This window comes from Mesoplodon mirus (genome assembly GCF_964341445.2).
Source record: "Mesoplodon mirus genome assembly, chromosome: 2".
Classification (NCBI taxonomy): Eukaryota; Metazoa; Chordata; class Mammalia; order Artiodactyla; family Ziphiidae; genus Mesoplodon; species Mesoplodon mirus.
Window position 1 is genome coordinate 195,482,218 of NC_138977.1, and position 19,458 is coordinate 195,501,675.

At 35.4% G+C, this 19,458-nt stretch overlaps 1 protein-coding gene across 2 annotated transcripts in view; it reads left to right on the forward strand.

Annotated features, from left to right (window-relative positions):
* Window positions 1–19,458, forward strand: part of BTAF1 (B-TFIID TATA-box binding protein associated factor 1) — a 94,668-nt gene that overhangs the window by 9,302 nt on the left and 65,908 nt on the right. The window contains exons 2-6 of one of the 2 annotated variants that reach the window (XM_082601314.1): window positions 2,965–3,088; window positions 6,442–6,556; window positions 8,283–8,429; window positions 14,741–14,904; window positions 17,619–17,755. In XM_082601314.1, the coding sequence (XP_082457440.1) occupies window positions 2,965–3,088; window positions 6,442–6,556; window positions 8,283–8,429; window positions 14,741–14,904; window positions 17,619–17,755 (687 nt within the window). Of the gene's footprint in view, window positions 1–2,964; window positions 3,089–6,441; window positions 6,557–8,282; window positions 8,430–8,998; window positions 9,048–14,740; window positions 14,905–17,618; window positions 17,756–19,458 lie in introns of those variants that run through there. The other variant, XM_082601315.1, reaches the window with a different exon arrangement.

Sequence of the window (19,458 nt, forward strand, 5' to 3'; positions counted from 1 at the left end):
TGCAGTCTAGGGAACTTTGCATCAAATAACTCAAAGATATGACAAACACTGTGGTATATAAAGGAAAAAAAAAAAACCCTATTAGAACAAATGCAATGATGTGAAGCTATAAAATATGGCTAAATCTAGTTTAACCCTACCAAATAAGAGGTTAAGCAAAGTTAAGTGAGCTTCTCTAAGTCTTCTAACAAGTGACAAAAGTAGTGCTTTGTCTCCTAACTTCCTATCTAGTTTGTTTTACCATTTTACCACTGTTTTCTTGTAAGAAAGTCCTGGATTTATGTGAACTGTACATATACAAGAGAGCCCGATATTGTTATAAAGAATGCATGCATCATATGCAAATATAAGTCCACTGTTGCATGAATTTGACCTAAGACATAATCTTTATAATAAAACATTTAATCTTTGATAATTTTGCCTGCCATAGAATATAGATTTAAAATGAATATTTGCCTTGATAGAAAGTTGTTTATAGATTATTTAAAATTTCTTTTTGCAAATTTCATTGAGCAGAGGCATCCAAAATCAGAGTCATGGAAATAGGCATTTATTTATTGTGAAGGTTCAGAGAGAGTTTCAGTAACTTTAACATCATAATCAGTTACAAAGATGAAAATATGTCAAAGAACATTCTTAGGGTTATGTATGGGATGTATAAGGAAAGTCATTTTATGGGGAAGGGATTTGGGGTCTGACTTAGTGTTAGAACTTTAAGAAAACCAGCTGTCAGAAAATTTTTTTTTCTCCCTTTTGTCCCATTATCTGTGAGTCACTGTTCACCAAATCCTGTAGCAAGGCCTGAAGAATGAATGGGTAAAGACAAGTATTTAGATAGCCTTGAATAGATAAGGAGAAATATTGTGTCAAAAGGTGGGGTGTGTCTATGCACAGTGTATAAAATAAATTGATTTTTGCATGTTTTTTAGAAATAATTTCTATAAAATCACTCTGTGTGCCATTCAGTATATTGGAAGAAAAAATGTGTTGTATTACTCTTTTTTTCCCCTTTATTTCACTGGCTTTAATTACCTCAAATATTTTTCTTGAACTATGTTCTTCTTACACACACCCTTAACTGTAAAATTTGAACCTCGCCTCTTAGTGTTTTGTTCTGAAGCAGTTGAAAAGTTTTCATAGTACCCTTAGCCTTCTTGACTGAAAAAGATCTATTTTAGTTATATATATATTTTTTACCAGTTACAGTGATTTTGTGCTTATCAGTGACTGGCTAGTTTTATAAATACTGCCCCTTCGAAAAGAAAAAGTAAGAAGAGAAGGAAGAACCCTGCTTATTTCATTTGCCCCCTTACAGCTTTATATTTTCTCGTAAAAGGTTTTTAGAACTTTGCTTTCTAATTTTTTAGCTCTTTGTGAAAGAAAAATAATCCCAGAAGTAAAATATGAGCCTCTTTGCAGTTTATTAATACTTAATGCTCATGCTTAACTTTGGGACCTTGCTTGCTTTCTTTTCCTCATTAGATGACATTTAAAGGTGTATTCTCTAAATCTCCCCTCATATAGGATTGGGCACAATTAATATAACCTTGCCCCTTTTCACCCTTCATCTTGTTTAAAGTACCCATTTATTCTGGATATGAAGCCGCCTTCCTTTCATTACCTGTGGCATCCATTTACCTCATTGAGCCTGGTGGGTACTGTGGTGGAAGGGCTAGATCTTCTACCCTGTGGACAGCTGGTGGTAGTTACTGGTTTCTTTGCCTTTTTAAAATCTTAGGATTTTCCTGTATCTCAGAAACAAAGGGACACAGTTTTCCATTTCTCCCCACTTATTCCAGGTATAAGGCATTGTGGTTTTAATCCAAACCGTTTGTTGGATAAGTGGCAGAACTGGGATTTGAATTGTGGGGCTGTGGCTCTGGAATTTGTCCCATTATGCTATTTATCTTTACAAACTCTTTCCTCAGAGATCTTATTGCTGTATCTGTCACTTCTATACGAATGACTCATATATCTATATACCTTTCGTCTCGAATTTCTCCTGACCGTCAGATCTCTATTTCAACTATCCTTTTTGGTCTCCCCCAGCTTTCCTGTCCCTGCCACTAATAAACTTGTCATCTTTTCTCAATAACATTTCTTCCACTAGTTATTCCCATATCTTTTAATGATATCTTCATTTCTAAAATTCAGAGTCTCAGAATCCTTTCATTTCCTTGACATTTCATGGAATTACTATACCGTGGTGTTTTACTTCTGCAGCGTTTTCCCCAACTTCTTTCTAGTCTTAGATTGTAGTTCAGGTCTGAAAGTTCTCTAAAAGAACTTTCCTTCCATTTTACTTCATGCTTCACACTGCTGCCAGACTAATCTTTCTAAAGCATAGCTCCAGTCCCATCGCTTTCTTGACCCAAGACTTTCATGGCTGAGCTATAATTCAAGGGTCTCCACAATATTAGCTGAATCTTCCACTGTTCTCTTAAGTGTACCCTGAATTACAACCAGGCTGTTTTACTCACTTCCCTAAATATAGTCTCATTTTATTGCTGTTCTCTTCTTATTCCCTCTTCCAGATGTTTCTCCCCCTTTTCCTTTTTACCGCCTCATCTCCACCAGTATTGAAATTTTTTTCTACCATTAAGGTCCAGCTCATACACCATTTCTTTTAGAAAGCCTTCTCAGTATTATACAGTTGGGGATGTAGTGTTTGTTGCCTCCATTCCCACTCCTCAAAGCACTTTGTACATCTTTTCTGACATGTGTCTTATTGTATGTGTCCATGCATGTACAATACCTGTATTTAACCCCATATTCTAATTGTGTATTTGCCTTACCCATTCACTCCACCTCCATAGCAAGTTCCTTATGAGTAGAGGTTAGATTATCTCCTGTGACCCTACCATAAATCTTTCTTCATAGGTGTTTAATATGTACATTTACTGACTCAGACTTATACATATGAAGAAACATTTCAGAATAAGCATTATATTTTTGTTATTTTAGGCTTGACCGTCTTTTTATCTTACTGGATACTGGCACTACTCCAGTTACAAGAAAAGCTGCTGCACAGCAACTTGGAGAAGTGGTGAAGCTTCATCCCCACGAGCTAAATAATCTCTTATCTAAAGTAAGAACTCTTTTTTTTTTTCTTTTAGTATAATACAATTGTAGAAATTTATCCATGGGCAGGAACATAAAAGTAGAGAAAGAAATTGTCTTATTAGTGACACTTTGTGGTCTTCAAATTCCATTAAATATCTCAATATTTCTCCAAATATTTTAAAATTTTTGCCATTTTTGTTTGTCACAAGGTTTAAAATATTTTGTTTTTTGCGTCAAGTTTGTTTGACAATATAGAAACTTTGGCCTGTGGCACAAATTTGAATCTGATCCAATTTGGTAACAAAGTAAGTTGTTAATCTAGTTTTTTAGTGGTCTAACTTGTTCTTAGCAGCTAATAATTATACTAGTTGGCAATCTTCAAATGGATGAGTACTCATGGGCAATGGTGGAAGTATATGAGAAGCTAGTTGTTACATTCTTAGTTATTAGCTCTTTGAAAGTGGAGGCTTTCTGCTTTGGTGGATAAGTATTTTCATAATCCTAGCCCATGTTCTTTCCCTAAGCAATGCTTTATTTTTACTGAACTCTGTGGGCTTGAGGAAGTGTGACTGTATGATAGTAAGCAGCAAATTCCATGTATTTAATTCTCTGACATGCAAAGTAAAAACAGGAGTGCTTTGTATCTGTGTTTAGGGGGGTGGGAGCGGTGGATAGAGGATAAGGTGGGAAGCAGTATGATAGCCCAGATACTGGAAGACTCAGTATATCCCTGTTCCCACCAGTCTTATCTCATCCTTTCATTCTGATTTGTCCCTCCCTGCTTCCTATGAGTAGGAGTTCTAAGCCCTTTGTCATCATACACAAACCTGCACTCTATTGTTCCTGTCATAGGGGCTAACAGCGACTCTCATTCCAACGCACTTCCCACTTAGATACTATCATAACTTTCTAACCAAGATGTCGATGAAGAGATAGTGATTTGACATCTACAGGCTCCATATTCTCAGAATGGAGAAGGGTGCGTATTAGGCAATACCATACTCATGTGAAAGGTGTGGGGATAGAGAGGTATATCCATTTTTTCTCATCCCGAGGGAAGAGATGGAGGACTGAATGAGCTGAAACTAGAAACAATGAACAAGACTAACTTGTGCTGAACTGAGAAAAGGTTTCCAGACTTCCAAGTGAGTTCTGGTCTTCTTAACTCAGACCCCACCATATGGCTGCCATCAAGTAATTCCAAAAGAGGCAAAATTTGTTTTTAGCACCTTCTCACCTCCTATGCCCTCTCTGTCCTCGTGTTTTCCTATTGCCTTTGGTTTTATTTTTTTAAAAACAGCTTTATTGAAATATAATTTACATACCATACAATTCACCCAGATAAAATGTACAATTCAGTGATTTTTACCATATTCACAGATATGTGCAACCATCACCACCATCTAATTTTAAAACATTTCTATCACCCCCAAAAGAAACTTCATGCCTATTACCAGTCACTCTCCGTCACTCCCCCTCCCATAGCCAGTCCTAGGCAACCCCTAATCTACCCTCTGTCTATAGATTTGCTTGTTTTGAACATTTTATATAAATGTGTGACCTTTTGTGATTGGTTTTTTCACCTAAAGTATTATTTTTAGGGTTCATTCATATTGTAGCATGTTTTGTTTTATTCTTTTTTTATCGCCAAATATTGTTCCACTGTATGGATATGGATAATGCTGTATGGATATAGCACATTTTATTTATCTCTTCATCAGTTGATGGACATCTTGGTTGTTTCCACTTTTTGGCCTGTTATTAAAGCTGCTATGAAAATTTGTGTGCAGGTTTTTGTGTGGATGTATGTTTTCATACATGGGTGTATACCAGAGAGCAGAATTGCTGGGTCATATGGTAACTCTGTTTAACTTTATGAGGAACTGCCAGGCTGCTTTCCAGACTGGCTCCACCATATTCCATTCCCAACAGCATGTTTGAGAGGTTGGATTTCTCCACATACTTGCCATCACTTAACTATTAACTGACTTTGTTTATATCCGTACCAGTGAGTATGAAGTGTTATTGTAGTTTTGATTTGCATTTTCCTGATGACTAATGACATTGAACATCTTTTCATTTGTTTATTGACCATTTCTATATCTTCTTTGGAGACCTGTCTGTTCAGATCCTTTGCCCATTTTTAAGTGGGATATTTGTTCTTTTATTAATGAGGTGTAGGAGTTCTTTATATATTTTAGATACAAGCCCCTTATCAGGTATGGGGTTTGCAAATGTGTTCTTCTAGTCTGTGGGTTGTCTTTTCACTTTGTTGATGGTATCCTTTGAAGCACAAAAGTTATTAATTTCAATGAAGCCGAATTTATCTTTTTTTTCTTTTTTTAAATACATCACTTGTGTGCTCTTGAGATCATATCTAAGAAACCTTTGCCTAACCCAAGTTTACAAAGGTTTATCCCCATGTTTTCTTCTAACAGTTTTATAGTCTTAGCTCTTATTTTTAGGCTTCTGGTCTATTTTGAGTTAGTTTTTGTGTCTGGTGTGAGATAGGGATTTTAAGTCATTATTTTGTTGCTCTAGTACCATTTGCTGAAAAAAACCTTTTTTCCCATTGAATTGTCTTGGACTGTTGTTGAAATCTGTTGACCATAGACACATATTATTATTTTTGGACTCTAAATTCTATTCCATTGATCTATGTACCTGTCCTTCTGCCAGTAGAACACTGTCTTGATTATTGTTTCTTTGTAGTAAGTTTTTTTTTTTTTTTTTGGTAGTAAGTTTTGAAATCAAGAAGTGTGAGGCTGCCAACTTTATTATTCTTTTTCAAGGTTCTTTCGGTGATTATGGGTCCCTTACATTTCCATATAAATTTTAGGACTAACTTGTCTATTTCTGCAAAAAAGCCAGCTGGGATTTTGACAGGAATTGTGTTGAGTCTGTATTCAATTTAGGGGGTATTACTATCTGAACGACATTAAGTCTTCCAATCCATGAACATGAGGTGTTTATTTAGGTCTTATTTAATTTCTTTCAGTAGTATTTTGAATTTTTTGTAGTCTTCAATATACAAGTCTTGTACTTTTTTTGTTAAATTTATTAAGTATTTTATACTTTTTGATACTATTATAAATGAGATTATTTTCTTAATTTCATTTTCAGATTGTTGAAAGTGTACAGAAATACAGTTGATTTTTGTATATTGCTGTTACATCTTGCTCTCTTGCTGAACTCATCTTTTCTACTAGTTTTATAACTCTTGTATTAAGTAATGGGACTTAATGAATAATATGCACTTTGCTTTTTAGTATGTTAAAAACTATGTTATTTTTAAAATGCACTTAAGCATTCTGTTTTGGCCACTTTGAACAAACAATATTTTTTGTTACATAACTATTTAATTTTTAATTTTTTAAGGTGTTGATATATTTAAGGAGTACAAATTGGGATACTCGGATTGCAGCAGGACAAGCTGTTGAAGCTATAGTGAAAAATGTACCTGAATGGAATCCAATGCCAAGAACAAAACAAGGTGCTTTTAAGTGGAAAAGTAGTTTGCAGTAAAAACTACACATTTTATATTTTAGTAATTTAACTTTTAGACTCAATTTTCATGCTTTTAGGTGCAGTCTTGTCAGGAAGTAATATTGAATAAGGTGATTTTTCACCATGTTTTAAAAAACATAGTAGACAAACAATGTTTTCTCATATATGTTTTATTTATTTTTCTTTATTTTTTAAATTAATTTTTATTGGAGTATAGTTGCATTATCTCACATATATTTTAAATTATTCTACAGTATGCTTGATTTAGAGATTATTACTTCCCTCAAGGATTTATGTTCTAAAAAAAGAAATCAATACAGTGTAAATATTTGAAACAGTCTATTTATTCTTGTTGCTGGGAAAATAGTGTAATTGTTTACTAAATTTAAGCACGATTATGTGTGGATATTTGGAGGGGTCAGTCTTTAGTTTTTTTTATGTGTCTTTTAGATGTCTTTAGTGGAAATTACTTGTTTTCTGACTGCCTATTATATATGACATTTAAAAATGAATGTATGCTTTTACAAATTGATAAAGGTATACATTTTAATTAAGTGAGAATTTAATATGGTGCAAATGCATTTCATTTTCAAGTCACTTTGATAACATGACTTTTATCATATGTCTTAGCTCGTCTAAAATTTTTGCTTTAATTTGCCTCACCTATTATTTTGAGGGATTGTGTTAATTTGTCTTCTCTCATCAAAAGAAATATATAACCAGAAGAAGTTATAACTTGTTTTAGAAAAGAGCCTTTTCCATTCCAGCCTATTACTCAAATTCTTTTCAAAACACACTTTAAAAAAAATTTTTTTTTGTCCTTGCCGCGCGGCTTGTGGGATCTTAGTTCCCTGACCAGGGATTGAATTCACAACCCCTGCAGTGAAAGCGTGGAATCCTAACCACTGGACCACCAGAGAATCCCCCAAAAAACTTTAAAGTAGTTACAGCAGCATTAAAATATATAGTAAGGTTGCTTGTTATCATTAGAAAACTTTAAGATATTCATAGCAGTTCCCTTTCAGTTTAGCAATTATACTTTAGTTTACAGATGAATTATATGCAGATGCCAGTTAAACAAACTATTAAGTCAGTGAACAATTACAGTACATTTAAAAATTTACAATGCCATAACCTTTTTGGGAGGAATACAGAACATTTTATAGATAGTTTTAGACCCCAGATGGATATTTAATTTTAGCGATTTGCCAGGAGATTGTAATTTGTTTTATATTATGAGAAATGAGTCCTATTGATTGAGTACTTCCTTTATGTCCTAGATATTCCTCAGGTATAGGGAATGATGATGCTCACTTGTTTTATTTATAATCTATGAGTGTGTTTATCTTCCAGTTTATCACTATGATAGACTACCTTGGTATTTAACTGTTTAACAGATAGCACGATTTTTAACATACATATTTCAACATGGGGATGCATTTCTTCATATGACATTGTGCTTTCATAGTCAAAAAGTTATACACACACCCACTGACATTCTGATACTTTGTAGTAAGGGAGCCACCTACTAAATAATTTTTTCATAAATAAGAGTTGATTATAAGTAAATTCACAGTAGCTTTTCTACTTCTTCCACATTTTACTTTTCTTAAAATATTACCCTCCTCCCTGCCCCCCTGAAGTGATGCTATTTTCTTTCGTTCTATACTTTGGCTATATAATCAAATTAAATGTTTTTAAACCTCATCTAGAAACTACTTCAGAAGGTGCTATGGAAGATTCGTCTACTACAGATCGATTGAATTTTGACAGATTTGATATATGTAGATTATTACAACATGGGGCATCACTTTTGGGATCTGCTGGTGCAGAATTTGAAGTACAAGATGAAAAATCAGGTATGTAGTAGTAGTCCTACAGAAAAAAGTCTGAAATGCGTGCATTCAGACCAATTTGTTACCTGGCGTGCTATGTTATCAGTCATACAAAATCTAATAGATGTCATGAAATGCAAATCCACTGAAGTTTTCAGTTTGAGATGTGGGGCATGCAGGTGGGGAAGGTAACCAGAAGCACTTTGTCTAAAGCTACCATAGGAATATTTTTCTTCCCTTAGTTGAATATGTACTATATATATATATATGCACCATTAATAGATACATATTAATATTTCAGTATTTCAATGTAGAAATTGTAAAGTGGTACCCAAGAGCTTCAGTTGAATAGATTTTAAAAGCCAGGATTAGTACAGATTGTGGTAATGTTTTCACAATTCTGGAAATTTAAGAGGCTATGATAGTTTCCTTTTTATCATATGTTTTAAACATTTAAATAATTGGATCTACTTAGGCTGATGACCAAAGCAAAAACTAAAAATGAAAAATAAATTATCTTAGATAGGTAATTGTCCCATTATCTTTAAACTTACAGAATCCATCTGGATATAAATAAATGTTTTGGCCATTCAAGATTGATGCCTTGAGTGGAAAAAACCTTGATGTTTTTAATGGATTTCTGTAAGTAAATAAGTTGATTTTTTGACTAAAACCAAAACAGAACAGTGTTTTGTTTTGTTGCTAATTTATCATTAGTCAAAGCATATCTGTCTAAGTTAATGAAATGATCTTCAATTTGTTCATTTAAAAAGATGTCAAATACCCATTTCTTCTTTCCTAATATACTTTGTATTGAAAGATCTAGTGTAATTATTTATGGAGAGAATTAAGAGGAGAATTTGTTTAAGTTCCAGAAAAGCATAGGTTTTTTTTTTTAATAAGGGAGGTAGAAGTCTTCAAAAACTTTCCAATTTGAAAAAAGTTATCTCTAAGTTTACTAATTAGTAAGTTTACTGATCTTACTAGTGTACCCATGGACATCATGAGAGATCATTGGCCCTTATCTAAGGATAAAAGTCAGTGTCACTTTTGTCACTTAAAAAAAAATATGTTTTGGGGTCGTATCTTAAAGATTCTGATTTAATAGATCTGTGGAGAGTTTTGGGAAATTGAATATTAAAAGAAAAGCTCCACAGATGACTGATATGTAAGCAGGATTGGGAACCCCAATTTTCTTGGAACTCAGTTTTTTTTTTTTTTTTTGGCTCCGGACGCGCAGGCTCAGCAGCCATGGCTCACGGGCCCAGCCGCTCCGCGGCATGTGGGATCTTCCCGGACCGGGGCATGAACCCGTGTCCCCTGCATCGGCAGGCAGACTTTCAACCACTGCACCACCAGGGAAGCCCTGGAACTCAGTTTTTAATGTTGATAAGTCATAGTATGCTGAAGAGTGCTCATTAAAACTCTCTAATTAGGTTTTCTTTAAATATCTGCTCATCTGTGTTGGTCTCTACATATTTATAAATGACGCACATGATTTGCATAGGTGCCAGTCTGAGTTTCCTTTGCAGTTGGTTATTTTCCCCAATAGTACTTTCCCTGGAATGAGAGGACCAATTTTAGGCTCTTTGTAAGTGTACTGAACTTATGATCCAGCAGCCTTCATTTTGGATACTTAGTGTTTTTCCCTCTGGGTAGAGTAGCCTTAAATTTTTTTTTAAATGTAGCTTTAGAGAGATATAATTCACATATGATAGAAATCCCCATTTTAAAAGTGTCCAATTCAGTGGCTTTTAGTATATTCACAATTGTGTGTAGTTAATTTTAGAACATTGTCTCAAGAAGAAACCCTGTATCCTTTAGCAACCACCCTCCTATCCCCCTACATCCTTCCCTTCTCTTCCCAGCCCTAAGGACCATTAATTTACTTCCTGTAGCTATAGATTTGCCTACTATGGACATTTCATATAAATTGAATCATATAATATGTAGTCTTTTGTGACTGGCTTCTTTTTACTTAGCAGAATATTTCCAAGGTTTATCCATATTGTACTATATATATTAGTACTGTTTTCATTTTTTTTCCTAAGTAGTAGTTACTACTGTTACAGGGTGTATCAGTTTTAAATTGTGATAGAATATAGATAACATAAAATTTACCATTTAATCATTTTTAACTGTACAGTTCAGTAGTATTAAGTACATTCATATTGTTGTACAGCCAATCTCCAGAACTCTTTTCATCTTGCAAAACTGAAACTTTATACCCATTAAACAGCAATTCCATTCCTTTTTCCCCTCACTCCCTGGCAGCCACTGTTTTACTTTCTGTCTCTGAATTTGACTACTCGAGGTACTTCATATACATGGAATCATACAATATTTGTCCTTTCGTGACCGACTTATTTCACTTAACATAATCTTTCATGTTCATGTTGTTGTATGTGTCAGAATTTCCTTCTGTTTTAAGGCTGAAAAATATTCCAGTGTATGTTTATACCACATTTTGTTTATCCATTCATCCGTCAGTGGACACTTGGGTTGCTTCTACCTTTTGCTTATTGTGAATAATGCTACTATGTACGTGGGTGTACAAATATCTGTTTGAATTCCTGCTTCCAGTTCTTTTGGGTTTATGCCAAGAATTGGAATTATAGGCTCATATGGTAATTCTGTTTTTGATTTTTTTTTAGAACTGCCATACTGGCAGTTCCATAGTGGCTGTTCCATTTTACATTCCCATCAACAATCTATGAGGTTTCCATCTTCTCCACATAACCTTGTCAACGCTTGTTATTTTCTGGCTTCTTTGGTAGTAGCCATATTGGTAGGTGTGAAGTTATCTTATTTTATTTCCTGGCTGAATAACATTCCATTGTATGAATATCACATTTTGTTTATTCATTCATAGGCTGAGGACATTTGGGTTGTTTCCACTTTTTTGGCTATTGTGAATAATGCTGCCAATAAATGTTCACGTCCAGATTTTTGTGTGGGTGTATGTTTTCATTTCTCCTATGTAGATACATAAGAGTGGACTTGCTGGGTCATATGGTAACTATGTTTTACCATTCGAGGAACTGCCAGACTGTTCTCCAAACTGGCTTCACCATTTCACATTCCTCTAGCAGGATACAAGGATTCCGATCTCCACATCCTTGCCAATGCTTGCTTGTTATTAACTGACTTCGACTATATCCATACCAGTGACTGTGAAGTGGTATCTCATTGTAGTTTTGATTTGCATTTTTCTGATGACTAATGATGTTGAACATATTTTCATGTGTTTATTGACCATTTCTGTATCTTCTTTGGAGACCTGTCTATTCAGATCCTTTGCCCATTTTTAAGTGGGATATTTGTTCTTTTATTAATGAGATATAAGAGGTCTTTATATATTCTTTATATAAACCTCTTATCTGATATGTGATTTACAAATATTTCCTCCCATTCTGTGCATCTTTTCAGTTTCCTGATGGTAACCTTTGAAGCATAAACGGTTTTAACTTTGATGAAGTCCAATTAATCTTTTTCTTTTGTTTCTCGAGCTTTTTGATGTCATATGTAAGAAGCTATTGCCAAATCTAAGGTCATTTACCCCTGTGTTTTCTCTAAGAGTTTTATAGCTTTAACTCTTACTCTTAGGTATTTGATCTGTTTTGAATTCATTTTTGTATGTTGTGAGGTTAAGGATCCAACATCATTCTTTACATGTGGCTATCTTGTTGTCTCAACACCATTTGTTGAAAAGATTCTTCTTTCCCCACTGAATTGTCTTTGCACCCTTCATGAAAACCAGTTGGCGGTAGACATATAGTTTTATTTCTGGACTCTCAATTCTATTCAGTTGATGTCTTTCTTTATGCCAGTACCTCATTGTCTTGATCACCATTGCTTTCTGGTAATTTTTAAAATCAAGAAGGAGGGTGGGAGGGAGGGAGATGCAAGAGGGAAGAGATATGGGGATATACGTATATGTATAGCTGATTCACTTTGTTATAAAGCAGAAACTGACTGACTAAATAAATAAAAATTTTAAAAGTAAAAAAATAAAATCAAGAAGTATGAGCCTTCAACTTTGTTGTTCTTTTTCAGGATTATTTTGGATATTCTCAGTCTCTTGCATTTCTATATGAATTATAGGATCAGTTTGTCAGTGTCTGCAAAAAGCCAGCTGATATTTTGATAGGAATTGTTTTGTATCAGTATATCAATTTGAGAAGTATTACTGTCTTACTATGAGGTATTATGATCCGTGAACATGGAATGTTTTTCCATTTGTTTAGATCTTTAATTTCTTTCACCAGTATTCTGTAGTTTTCAGAATATAAGTTTTAAATTTTACTTTTGATGTTATTGTTAGTAGAATTATTTTCTTAATTTTATATTCAAGTTGTTTGTTTCTTTAAATCTTTTTTCCCCTCCCTGTTCTTTTTTTTTTTTTTTAAGAAGATGTTGGGGGTAGGAGTTTCTTAATTAATTAATTTATTTTTGCTGTGTTGGGTCTTCGTTTCTGTGCGAGGGCTTTCTCTAGTTGTGGCAAGCGGGGGCCACTCTTCATCGCGGCGCGCAGGCCTCTCACTATCGCGGCCTCTCTTGTTGCGGAGCACAGGCTCCAGACGCGCAGGCTCAGTAGTTGTGGCTCACGGGCCTAGTTGCTCCGCGGCATGTGGGATCCTCCCAGACCAGAGCTTGAACCTGTGTCCCCTGCATTTGCAGGCAGATTCTCAACCACTGTGCCACCAGGGAAGCCCCACCCCTCCCTGTTCTTTAGATGAGGGAACTTTGTATAGCTTTATCTTTGAATTCACTTAATAAAACTATTATAATTTACCCTTTTCAAGTGTATGATTCTATTTTTTTAATAGTTTCTGTTTCTCTAATGAGGTATTCTATCTATTCATCATTGTGACAATATCTTCCTTTACATTTAGCATTGTTATATTAGCTGCTTAAAAAGTCTTGTCTTCTACTTCCAACATCTGGGTTGTCTCAGTGTTGATCTCCATTAATTGTCTTCCTTTTGGGAATGGGTTACATTTTCTTGATTCTTTGTATGTCAGTTAATTTTGGATTGTATTCCTCACATTATAAATGTTTATACTGCAGGCTGGATTCTGTTATATTCTTCCAAAGAGTGTTTTGATTTGTTTGGTTTAGTTGGTTGTTTTTGCTTACTTGTTTTAATAAGCATTTAATTTGGTGAAACTCAAATTGCAAACTCAGTCTCCTTTGTATTGGGCAACAACTCAAATCCCAATTCAATTTTTAGCTTTAGTTGGACTGTTTGGAGTCTGCCCTGTGCAAGCATAGTTCAGAGGTCAGCCAGAGATTTGGCTGAGTTCACAGAATTTGGGCTTTCTCTCTGGTTCTTTCCTTTCTGGGTTTTTTCTCTCTACTTTCCAGTGGCTATAGTGATCCCTGACTCTCCTCTAATTCTGCAAGCCAGACAGACTGGGTTTTTACACAACTTTTAAATGTAGGGCATGGCTGCCCTACATACCACGGACTGGGTCTACCTTTAGGCTAAAAACGTTCAAAAATGGGAAACTTACCTAATGCCATGTCCTTCTTCCAGGTATTGATAACTCCTCCAAGTATATGCCTAATTTTTATCTCTTTCCAGTGCCTTCAGGTGGTTGTTTATTATATTTTACCTAGAATTTGTTATCTGTGGAGGAGTAGTCCAATAAGAACTTAATCAGCTATTATTGGAAGTTAATCATTATAGAACCATCTCTTGCAACTTAGCTAGTTTAAGCCCAAATTTTTATTTTTAAAATAATACCTTTTGATCTATTTTCCACTGAAATATTGAGGGATTTTTCTTGGGACATTCAAAATCTACTTTTATGCCTTTGTCTTTGTTATTTGGGCTATCAGGACTGTGTCATCTCAGAATACATAAAGGCCACACTTGGAATAAGCATGTATTTGTTGAGATCTTTTTCTGTAAAATAAAATCTAGATTTTTTTTTAAAGCCTGGTTAGAGCTCTCAGAGAATGTATGAGATTAGCTATAAAATAATAAGATTGGTTTATTTTCATAGGAATAGATCTCATTATATATATACTTGATAATTGACAGTAGGGCAATGGGGTAATCTCAGTGAATTTTTGTTAGCTAGAGTGTTTTGTTAGCTAGAGTGTTTTGTTAGCTAGAACACCGTTTTCCAAGATCCAGTAAAATATTTACTCTATTAGGTAATAAAGTTTATGACATGTTCAGAGGTTGTGAGTGTGGTTTGTTTTATTATCAAGAGAGGTATTCTAATGGTTAAATTTTTTAAAAAAATTTTAATCGAGTCTGATCTTCACATATTAGAAAACTGCTTAACTGATTTGAAGAAAATGTATTTCTTCTTTGTTTAAAGGTGAAGTGGATCCTAAAGAGAGGATAGCACGCCAACGAAAACTATTACAGAAGAAACTTGGCCTTAATATGGGAGAAGCTATTGGAATGAGCACTGAAGAACTCTTTAATGATGAAGATTTGGATTATACCCCAACTTCAGCAGCCCTTGTAAACAAACAGCCTGTAGGTAAAACCTCTGGTTGGTTGATTGCAAGTAATAATACAGGGGATTTGCTTTATTTTGCTATGCAACTGGAATTTTAAAACATGCGTTTTTTAATTCTGCTCATTGTTGCTTAGCGTTACCATAATTTAGTGTCTTCATAAATTGGATTTCTAGTGGTAGATTCTTAGGAGACAGAAGTTGCCACCTACCTCATAGACATTGGACTATTAGATAAAAGGTATGGTACATCTTTTAGGAGACACTGGTGTTGAAAAATCCTAGTTGCATCAATTGCTCTTTCTTTGTTCTTCAATGAAGAAAAAAAATATTTCAGAGGGTGGGAGATACTAAGGGCTATCATAGTCAGATATGATGATACTAGAAATGTTTACAGCTATGATTCTTTTATTTGAGAAAGTAACAAACATGGTGAAAACTTTCAAACAATGCAGAAGGGCACACAGTAGGAAGCAACCCTTTTTAAGTTATTTGTGCATTTTCCCTGAAATTTTCTCTGTATACATAAGTTCTTTTAAGCCATGTCCACCTTTTCTCACTTCATATGGCTTCATATATCAGTATATACAGATTGATCACATTCTTTTTTGACAGCTTTATGCTGTTTATATGGCTGTACCATAATTTTGCTCTGTATTTTTCCTGTTCCTCTGTTTTTCCAATTCCCAATGGATGCCTGTATGCTTCTTTTTTTTATACCATAGACTCTTTTTAAGCTCCAGTAAAAGCTGTGGCTCTCGCCTCAGAAAAATTCACATACATGTGAGATATTACCTTTCAGGGAGTTTAGTGCTCTTTCCTCCTGCTCCTGCAATATCCTTTTAGGGATCTGTGGGTCCCATTAAGAATTCCTGCTTTACGTGAAACCCATATCTTTCATTCTCTTGGCCTTTCCCTTTGCTTAAGAGGAGAAGGGTTCTATTTGCCTTTATACCAGTTGCCCTCTAAACCATTAGAATTTGTAAACTAAATTTTTTGGTATTGAGGGGTATGTGATGATGATGGAACTTTTGCCGGCAAGGGGGAAGAAAAGGCAGATTCTGGAGGGAAAAAGAAGAGTACAGAGGCAGAAAATATAATAACAACCAGGAAGGAATAGAAAGAAATGAAGTACAAAGGGACGCATAAGATGTAAATAAATAATAAAGAAGACAAGACTTCTCTGGTGATGCAGTGGTTAGGAATCCGCCTGCCAATGCAGGGGACACGGGTTTGAGCCCTGGTCCGGGATGATCCCACAAACCGCAGAGCAGCTAAGCCCGTGTGCCACAACTACTGAGCCTGCGCTCTAGAGCCCGTCAGCTACACCTACTGAGCCCATGTGCCACAGAAGCCCACGCACCTAGAGCCCGTGCTCTGCAACAAGAGAAGCCACTGCAATGAGAAGCCCGTGCACTGCAACGAAGAGTAGCCCCCACTCACCACAGCTAGAGGAAGCCTGTGCGCAGCAACAAAGACCCAACGCAGCCAGAAATAAATGAAATAAATAAGTAAAATTTTAAAAAATAAAGAAGGAAGACAATAGAATAAAATAAAGGAAAACAAAAATGTAGTAATGTGATCACAGTGTGGTATTTTGACATGGTGTAGGGAAATGAGTGGGTAGGTGTATTAGAGAAAATGGGCTATAGACAGAATAGTTGGATATGGGATGGCAGCAGCAAATTTGAGATTTGCAGGATCCAAGTTTGGTTGCTGTAGATGTTGCGGACCTTTGGGAAGAGTTGCTGTGGTTAGTTGTTGCCATAGGGTCATCACTGCTACATTGCCTTGTGTATATGCCAGTGGTCCCTGGACCAAGTCTGTAGCAGGGCACCCACACCAGTGAGCCTAATTGGTTGTAGAAGTATAAACTTCAATTGAATCTTAATCAGTTAAGGGCAGAAAGGATTTTTAGGCTTGCGCTCAAAGCATTTTTGTTCACATCCTTAATAATGTCTCCCATGAATGCAAAAGAGATCAAAAACAGTATGCAGTGAGTGATTAAGAGGGAAAAAACATATAGGCTAAGTTAACTATAGGACGCTGGCCCAGTTACTAAAACTATATGGCTATAGTTATTTTTATTTTTTTCAGTAGAAGATGATTATCATTGTTTAAAAATTGACATTCTTTATTATAACTTTTGGATGGTAGTATGGGTTTTTTTTTGTTTTTGCCTGTGTTGGGTCTTCGTTGCTGTGTGCAGGCTTTCTCTAGCTGTGGCGAGCGGGGGCTACTCTTTGCGGTGCGTGGGCTTCTCATTGCAGTGCTTCTCTTGTTGCGGAGCATGGGCTCTGTGCACGTGGGCTTCAGTAGTTGTGTCTCACATGCTTAGTTGCCCCGCAGGCATGTGGGATCTCCCCGGACCAGGGATCAAACCCATGTCCCCTGCATTGGTAGGTGGATTCTTAACCACTATGCCACCAGGGAAGTCCTAGTATGGTTATTTTGGAGTCTCACCTCTTCAAAGCCCTCACTGGGGTCAGGATCATACATTTTTGCCTTATCTGTGACAAATGAGCATTTCCTGGCAATTGAAAGAATAGGGGAGAAGGAAGAAGAGAGTGAAATTATGGTACAGTCATACAACAGAATAGCATGAAGCTGTCGAAGAATGTAATCAATTTGTATATAGTGAAATTTACAGACTTTAGTCCTCTTCTGAGGCTGAGACTATGGGTATATATTCTAACTTCAGAAGTTCAAATTCAGCATTCTTTTATTCTTTTAGACTCTCCAGGCAGCTGAATTGATTGACTCAGAGTTTCGAACAGGAATGAGCAATAGACAAAAGAACAAAGCTAAAAGAATGGCCAAGTTATTTGCAAAACAGAGATCCAGGGATGCAGTGGAAACTAATGAGAAGAGGTAATAATCTTTTTCTGCTTATTTAAAACAGCAATGTTGGTTAGCTTAAATCTGGGTCTGCTTGATTTCTAAAAACATTTTGATGACATTGTCTTTGGCTGTGGAGTACCATTTGGATTGTCTTTCTCAATTGTCAGAGAGTATTTACTATTATTAGGGAGTAGGACAACTTTTCCAGAAAAATCCACATATGCACATTTTTTTTTCTTAATAATTATGAGCCCTGAATGAGGATTGAAGATCTTCCAAGGGGAGTGCATTTCAGGTAGCAGGAACAAGTGTAAATGCCGTAATCATGGAATATTCAAGGAACAGGAAGAAAGGCTGTATGACTGGGATGAGTAGACAGAAGTAAGAGTAGTAGAGAATGAAGTCAGAGAGATGGCCTGAGGACTACAAGTTAAGAATACTACATTTATAAACTGGGTATTATATCACCTGTTCCCTGGCTGGGAGCTACGCCAAATAGTGGGTAATAATCCAGGCTTGTTTACCTAATTCTGTTGTAGGAAAGGACTCTGTGGGTAAAATCACTGTCTTCACTTTCTTAATGAGTTCATAAAAATGATAACCTGTGTGGCTTGGAGTAGCATTTCTCAAGGAGTGGTTCAAAACAACCCCCTTCATAAACATTTTGAGAAGCTTGTTAAAATGTAGATTCTTGGGCCCCACTTAACTCTCAAATCAGAATCTTTAGTGGTGTCCAAGAAATGTTTGAGGACATGGTGCATTCATAAACACATGAGAGCCTATGAAAATAAGGTTTTGTTGCAGATAACAGAACTTTCTGTTCTTTCCATTCATATAAAGCTAAAAAGTTACGTGTTTACAGCATTTATTTAAAAGCTAAGCATATGGTGGGGTAAACAATAAACGTCTACTTGGCATAAATTTTTTCTTGGAGTTGTTTTTTTAAGTATAAAATCTTTATTGATCTTGTTAACTACAGGTTTTTTTTTTTTTAAGTTAACAGCTCATTAGGATCGTGTAGTAACCTAGTAAGTGTTTTTACTGACTTCTATTCATTTAAGACTTTTACCCAAATATCTGAATATTGGAAATAATAGACCTTATTTTTCAGAGCCCATGACTCATTCATTACACAGATATTTATTAAATACTTTTTATGTGCCAGATACTGTTCTACGCTCTCATGATACAGTAGTGAATAAAATAGGTAAGAACTCCTGTCTTCGTGGAGCTTACATTCTAGAGGGAAAGATAGATGAGGAATAAGATAAATAATTATATTAATGGTAAGGGCTAAGAAGGAAAAAAGAGGTAAAGCAAGGAATGAACAAGTGAAATGTTTTGTGGGGAGGGAGTTTTAAATTTTAGATAGGATGGTCAGGGAGAGATTCACAGAGGTTACTTTTCAGTAAAGATATGAAAGAAGTGAGGATGCTAGCCAGCCCTGTGAACATCTTAAAAAGACATTCCAAATAGAGGGAATAGCAAGGACAAAAGCCTGGAAGTAGAAACATGCTTAACAAGTTCAAAGACAGTAAAATGACCAAACAGTGTGACGCGATTGAATTAGAAAGAATTAGAATAATAATAGTCTCCGATTTCTTTCATCACCTTACGGAAAAAATGGTTGGCCAAGATTACGCTATTAAGGTGGAAGGTGGGCCTGGGTGGATATCTATAGAAAATAATGCTGTATATACCTTAACAATGCTAATTCTTTCTTTCTGTTAATA